Source organism: Manis javanica, chromosome 11 (assembly GCF_040802235.1).
Source record: "Manis javanica isolate MJ-LG chromosome 11, MJ_LKY, whole genome shotgun sequence".
Taxonomy (NCBI): domain Eukaryota; kingdom Metazoa; phylum Chordata; class Mammalia; order Pholidota; family Manidae; genus Manis; species Manis javanica.
The window spans coordinates 113,058,910-113,065,826 of NC_133166.1; the positions used below are offsets into that span (position 1 = coordinate 113,058,910).

Below are 6,917 nucleotides of genomic sequence, written 5' to 3' on the forward strand. Positions count from 1 at the left end.
ATTACGTAGGATGTAGCAGCGGGAGAGAACCCTAGTGGACAGGCAGGGACCCCGGTCCACGGGGTGGGGGTGCTGCGTTGGGAGGAGAGGACACACTCTCCAGTGGACTGGGACCCTTGGCCCCGGCGGGAGAGTGTGGGGGGACCCTTGCCCCAAGGGGTGTGGGCCTCCCATCCACGGGGAGGGACCAGGGGTCTTTCAGGGCTGCTGAGGCCTCCGCCCGTGAAGACCCTCGGTGCTGTCTCCGGCCGCCGTGCGCGCCAGCGCGGACCCCACTGCGGGATCCCAGCAGCCGCCGAACACGGCGTTGCCAGGGCCGCGTGGGAGAAGGATAGCGCATGCGCCCGGCGCTGCTCGCGGCCCCGCCCCCAGACTGCCACCGCACGTGACCGCGGCGCCCCGGCCGCGCCCGCCCTCTCCGCGCGCGCGCAGATATCCCAGAACCCATGGCGTCCGAGCGGCCCTCGAGCCGGCCTGCGTGCCTCCTTGTGGCCAGCGGCGCGGCTGAGGGTGAGGCCCGACCCGAGCTCAGCGTGCGGGCTTCAGGGGATCGAGCCGGCCCTGGCCCGGGGGCTCTCGGGCTGGCGTCTCTGCAGGCGGACTAGGGGAGGCTGGGAACTGGGCGGCCTGGGGGCTGGGGTCCGGCCTGGGGCCCAGAGTGGGAATCCTGCGGCCTGGGAGACAGCAGTCTGGGCCTTTGAGAGCAGGAGGCCGTGAGCCCACGTCCCCCTGTACCCACCCTTCTTTCGGCCCGCCTTGCACACACCCAGGAGGATGAGGGGTCGGAGAAGGGACTGTCCAGGGGGGTACTGCTGATGTGCAGGAGCACTGCGCCCCATAGCCCTGCCGTGCGGCAAAGGTACGGGAGAGGGAGTGAGGGGCTTGCGCAGGACCCAGCGAGGCTGGCGCGGTCTCTGTTGCTGGTACTGACTCTCAGGGGCAGGGACGGAGGAGCTGGAGGGCGCCTATCCTGTCCTGAGCACTTCCCAGGTCCTCCCCTGTGCTTCCTGGTCGCAGGGGGCGTCACGAATCCAAAGTCACTTTGGGGGAGGTGGAGAGCCAGGGTTGGGACCTGGGGTCTGGCTCAGCTACCTTGACCTCTGTAGCTGCCCAAGTGGGTGGGAGAAAGGATAGCAGGCCAGGGGTTCGTAGTTTGGGGAGCCTCAGGGGCCCTAAACAGTGTTCCCAGAGTGAGGGTGGGAGGAACTGGGGCCCCCCTCCACCCTGCACGGGGAGATGGACGGTGGGAGGTACCAGTTGGGAGTGGGTTCAGTCCTGGGTTGGCAGGTTGGAAGTTTCGGCCAAAGATGGCTGGTTGGAGTGGGTGAGGAAGGGTTGCGCCAGCTAGGCTGTGCCATGGGATGTTGGGGACACCTGAGAAGGCCACTAGGCAGAAGAGGGGCAGGGGCAAGCCAGGGTCCTGGTCCCTGGGGAGGGGCTGGGCTACACCTGTGTTCCTGCTGACATTTGCCACAGCCCCACCCCCACGGGCACAGGCCTTGCTCACTGCTGCCTCCCTGGGGTCTGTAGTGGGAACAGCGCTCAGTCCTGGAGGTTCAGTGCGTGGGGAGCTGAGTGTAAGGGAGCCTGGCATTTAGGTTTGTCCTATGAAAAGGCCTCTTGTGGCTGGGCCAAGGAGAACTCCCTGGGGGATGAGAGGCCGGTGGGTTGGGCCAGGGTGAAGTGGAGAAGGGCTGCGCCTCAAGGTGGTTCTGGACCTGGGGGCTGGGGTGGGGCTGTGAGCCACAGACACATGTCCTTGCTGCAGGTGTGTCCGCCCAGTCTTTCCTGCACTGTTTCTCGCTAGCCAGCGCCGCCTTCAACCTGCAGGTGGCCACCCCGGGGGTGAGTCCAGCCACCCTGCTGGCGAGCTGCTGGGGGGGTGGGGGCTGCCTTCCTGGGGCAAGGCTGGGAGTGTGCTGCTTTCCCTGGGGGGCTGGGAGTGTGCATGGAGCTCTGGGCTCTGCAATGGTGTGGCCCCGGGTGGGGGATGGCAGTGATGTGTTTCTCACTTTGAGTGTTTGCAGCATCACCCTTGAGGTGGGTGGGAGGCTGAGGGGTTGGTGTCCTAGCCCAAGTCCCTGTGAGCCAACAGTAGGCACTGGATGCCCACCCTTGCCTCTGGGCTCCTGCAGGGGAAGACCTTGGACTTCGTGGATGTGAACGAGAGCAATGCCCGCTGGGTGCAGGACTTCCGCCTCAAGGCCTATGCCAGCCCCGCCAAGCTGGAGTCCATTGATGGTGAGGGGCTGTGCTGCCCTGGGCTTGCAGGGCGGGGTGTGGAGTTCCAGGTGGGTCTGCAGCCTCCCTGTACCCCCTCATGCTCCTGAAGCGCGGGGACCATCCGGAGCACCCTCCGGTCCTGCATCCTGGGCCGAGTTCCTGAGCTTGTCGGGGAGAGATGTGGTGGGCACATGGACGCAAGGAAAAGCCCATAGTGGCTCTTGGCCTGGGGAGCCTTACTCTGTGTGGGGAAGTGACCACGGATGTGTGGCCGCAGGAGCAGGGAGGAGCCAGGCAGGTGTCTGCGGGGAGCCTGGGCCGGCCGGCGGCCTCACCCTGTGAGCGGCCTGTGGTCTCCCTGCAGGTGCCCGCTACCATGCCCTCCTGATCCCCAGCTGTCCCGGGGCCCTGGCCGACCTAGCCAGCAGTGGGTCGCTGGCCCGCATTCTTCAACACTTCTGCTCCGAGAGTAGTAGGTGACCCCTGGGGCTGGGGGCACCAGAGTTGTGAGAAGTGGCCCGCAGAAGAGTGGAGGGTTGTGAAGACATGGGGGTGTGACGGTGGCAGCGTGGAGTGCAGGGTCCCATCTCAGTGGGGGGAGTGCCACATTGTTTGGGAGCAGCTGGTGGACGGGAAGCGCCTCTGAATCTAACCGTGAGTGGGCAGATGTACTCGGCTGCCGGAGCACCCCTGCCCTACCCCTGACATCGTGCCTCTGCAGGCCCTCTGCTGGTGCTGGGCTTCGTGTTCAAGGCCCGCAAGCAGCTGGGGAAAAGGCTGCTCTGTGGTGTGGCCCTGGCCTGGCGCCATCTGTTGGGTCATGTGCTCCTTTGGGCCAGGGTGCTCCTTTGGGGCCAAGAGAACCGGGGGCCCCGCAACGTCTTTGGTCTGTGGGAATGGGGCCCCTGTCCCAGCAGGGTCTGGACAGGTAGCGATTGTCCCTGGCCACCTCAGTTGTGGGAATGCACTTGTGCCACCTGCCTTCTGGGAGGGGCCCGGGTGAGGGCTTGGTGGGCGAGGGCCTGCCTCCTGAGGCTTGGGGGGATGGGAGGCGGGGTGCCAGCCCTTTCTGCTGGTAGGAGGGCTGCTGCTTGGTGACGGCAGTGGCAGTTGTGCAGTTAGACATTCACGGACAGGCCAGTCCAGGCCCGGATCAGTGCAGGCAGTGCTGGGGGCAGTGGTGCAGGGCATTCCCAGGGGGTAAATAGGCCTGCTGGGCCCTCATGTCTCCTTGTGGCTCAGCCGCCGGAACTTGAGATCTGAGCGAAGCCTGGGCCCAAGGCAGCCCTGGTGTGTCAGAGGAAGTGTGGCAGGCATCGGGAAGGGCAGGGCCGGGTGGGCACCCAGGGCCTCAGGCCTCGCTCTGCCCCTGCTTTCAGAACCCATCTGTGCCATTGGCCATGGTGTTGCTGCCCTCTGCAGTGCCACCGCGGAGGACAGGTCCTGGGTGTTTCAAGGCTACAGTGTCACTGGCGTGAGTGCAGCATGAGGGGTCCCAGGCTGTGGATGGGCACCAGACCTGCCGATGTGCCTGAAGCAGGGGGACAGCCTGGGACCTCAGGTCCATGTCACTTCTGGTGGGTGACACTTACCAAGACAGGGATCCTGAATCCGGGGATGGGCTGGTGGCTTTCTGCTGCCTGCAGTCCCTGCCCCTCTGAGGACACCTGGACGCTGGTCAGAAGGGGCTCTGCATGCACACGGTGGGGCCAGGCAGGCATTGGGGTAGTTTGGAGCCCTACTTTTATGCCCATCCAGTACACAATGCCCTTCGTGTCCAGGAAGTGGTAGCACCATTTGGGTGTTGGGCCTGTCTGGATGGGGAGCCAGACTATGGGTCCTGGGGGCAGGGGGCAGGTGGAGAGCTGGGAGGGCCTGCATGGTAGGACAGGCCTGGCCAGTGGCTCAGAAGAGGAACGGACTCCTCAGTGCATGCTCGTGTGGCCCTTAGTGGAGGGGTGAAGCTAGCCTGCCCCCACAGTAGCCTCGCCTCCCTAGATACCCCACAGCTGGAGGGCCTCACCCTCTGCCTCGGCGGCCTCTGAGGTCCCATCTCCACATGGAGGGCAGGGCCCCTGCCTGACCCTGTGGTGGGTGCCCCTTCCCCTGTAGCCCTCTGTGTACGAGCTTGTCCGGGTACCTGGCTTTGCCCACCTGCCCCTCATCGTGGAGGACTTTGTCAAGGAAGCAGGAGCCAGCTTCAGTGGTGAGCCGGGCATTGCCGACGGTGGGCAGGGCATGTTGCCAGGGCCAGCCTCTAGTTGAACATCTGGCAGACCTGGGGGCTGGCCTCAACTGGGCTGCGGGAGCTGGCCTGAGCTGACTGAGTGGGTTGGGCGGGGCGTGTCTGGAGCTGTCCCTGTGTGGGGCATGGCCTGAGGCCTATGCCCTCCGTGTCTCCTGCAGCCAGCCAGCCCGATGCTGTACATGTGGTGCTGGACCGTCACCTGGTCACGGGCCAGAACGCCAGCTCGACTGTCCCAGCTGTGCAGAACCTGCTGTTTCTTTGCGGCAGCCGGTGAGGAGCCATGTGGGCTGGGCTTTGCGGGCTGGTTCCCAGCTCCTGACCAGGCCATTTGCTGACTGGAGCCTGTCCTGCAGGAAGTGAGGCAGCTCCCCGCTGAGCCTACCGGACAGCCAGTGGACGCTACCACCCTCAGACTCTAAGTGTCCCCAGAAACAACCAGAATCAACCTCTAGGACCTGCCTCTTGAGAGTGACTTCCGGCCTCCTGACCCAGCCTCGTGGCATTGTCGGAGGCCCCCAGCAGTGAGCCCGGACAGGCCCCCTAGCTCCCAGCACACACTGCTTGCGTAAGGGGTGGACGGCACAAGGGTGCTGTGCTGGTCGCCAGGTACTCCTTGCAAATTCCAGGTGGACTGTCCATGGAGCCAGCTCAGGGGGCCTGAGATGGGGTGTTGGCCCCTCTGGTCTTCCTGGGGCGCCTGGCTCGGGGCCCCTTTGTGTGTCCCCCACCTTCGTTTGATGGGTGCTGCCACATGCAGCCTCTCAAGACAAAGCGAGGACGGAAGCGGTGGCCCCGCCGCCCCAGGCCGCTCTCTCCTAGCCCTGGGGGCCGCGTTGCGGCCCCCACACACCATCTTCCTCGGAAGCCTTCCCTGGGGGGACACTCTCGGGGGTCTGTCACACTTGTCCTGCACAGCGCACAGCTCCCTTGCTGGCCCTGTGTCTGCAGTTAGCTCCACGTGGTGAGGGGGCATCTCTGGACGAAAACTTTGAAAGATTGCACCTTAGGGGCATCATATATTATCTGTAAGGAGCCGAGTGACCTTGCTGATGGCTTCTGATCGGCCAGATCTTTTGTCATTGCTCCAGATCAGGTCACGAGGGGGGCTCTGCTCCACGGGGTTCTGTCTCCCTGCAGCTTGGTCCTGGGCTGGCCAGATCCAGGGGCTGGGGCTGGGGGCAGCCCAACAGGCTGGGATGATGCAGGCAAAAATTCTAGGACAGTGGGGTAGGTGCTGGTGGCTTCTCTGGCCCTGCCCTCTGGGAACCCCCCACATGCCCAGACTCAACATCTACCCCAGAGAAAAACTTAAACCCCATAGAGATGGTGTGCAGAAGACTGGCATTGTTCACCATGATGAATGAGTAGATTATAGCTTCTGAATGGACAATATTGATGTCCACATGGTGGAATATTTGGCTAGAAAAAGTGAGGTTCTGTTGATATTCTACAACACGAGTGAACCCTGAAAACATCATGTAAAGGGAAAGAAACCAGACATTAAGGGCCCTGTGTGACTACGACCCCATTTATATGCAATATTCATAAAGTCCAAAGTGGACTGTCATTTGTGGGTGGGAACAGGCAAATGACTGCTGTCTACTTACAGTGGTGCTGGCCGGGCTCTAAGCACATTGCAACTGGCACCTATGCCAGGATTGGGAGCTGACCGTGAGTCCTAGGAGGCAGTCCAGGGTATTCAGGGAGGGCTGCTGTGTAGGGGGCTGTTGGGCAGCTGTGGGCCGCAAGGGACCCTCCAGGGGTACTCAGGCACCTGCCCTTGGGGAGGGCTCCTGGGAGGCCACACACACTGACACCCAGCACTGCTGCTCTGACCCCAGCAAATGGGGTTTAGGGGCCCCTGCTCTCCTGCAGAAAGCTATGGGGAAAAACCTTGGCTTGGTGGGGCTCCAGGTGGGGGCAGGGAGTGGAAGAGGCTGCCCCAGAGTAGGGCAGGAGTCACAAGGCCTTCCTGCTGTCCCTTAGCCAGACCCAGGATGGTGTCTCAACAGGCCTGTCCCCACCACTCAACTCCACCCAAGCAGCCCCTCCCCTTGCTCCTGGGCAGTCTCACCTGGCCCCTGCAGCCCCTGCCCCTTCATCATTCAGTCCTGAAAAAAGGCTGGTCCTGTGGCTGGGCAGGGAAGGCCCATCCCACAGACCAGTTGTTACTGCCTCCCACCCAGCCCTTCCTAATGCTGCATGGCATACACAGTACAGTAAGCATCTCCTGAAGTGGTGCCATGCCTGTCATTGGGCTTCAGGTGTGTCCAGGATGTGGTTTCAAGTTCCCCACAGGTGGTACAAGGGGACCAAGCACCCAGAAGCCTCCCAGGGCCAGGACATCCCGGAGAAAAAGGAGTTGTCCAGAAGCACCAGGGAGGGGCAGGGTGGGGCTGTCCTCTCACAAGCATCTGCGTCCGGCACCCAGGAGGCCTGGTGCAGC

The 6,917-nt window shown here is 63.4% G+C and overlaps 1 protein-coding gene across 5 annotated transcripts; it reads left to right on the forward strand.

Annotated features, from left to right (window-relative positions):
* Positions 1–381: 381 nt before the first annotated feature.
* GATD1 (glutamine amidotransferase class 1 domain containing 1) lies at positions 382–6,700 on the forward strand. Of its 5 annotated transcripts, XM_037011531.2 has the most exons (8): positions 382–510; positions 1,769–1,845; positions 2,136–2,241; positions 2,588–2,695; positions 3,603–3,697; positions 4,336–4,429; positions 4,630–4,741; positions 4,825–6,700. In XM_037011531.2, exons 1-8 carry the CDS (start codon positions 447–449, stop codon positions 4,829–4,831), a joined length of 663 nt encoding a protein of 220 aa, XP_036867426.1. In that variant the 5' UTR covers positions 382–446; the 3' UTR covers positions 4,832–6,700. The 5 variants fall into 5 exon arrangements, with proteins under 5 accessions (XP_036867426.1, XP_036867428.2, XP_036867429.1 ...); XM_037011533.2 differs by lacking the exon at positions 3,603–3,697; XM_037011534.2 differs by lacking the exon at positions 2,588–2,695.
* The last annotated feature ends 217 nt before the right edge of the window (positions 6,701–6,917 follow it).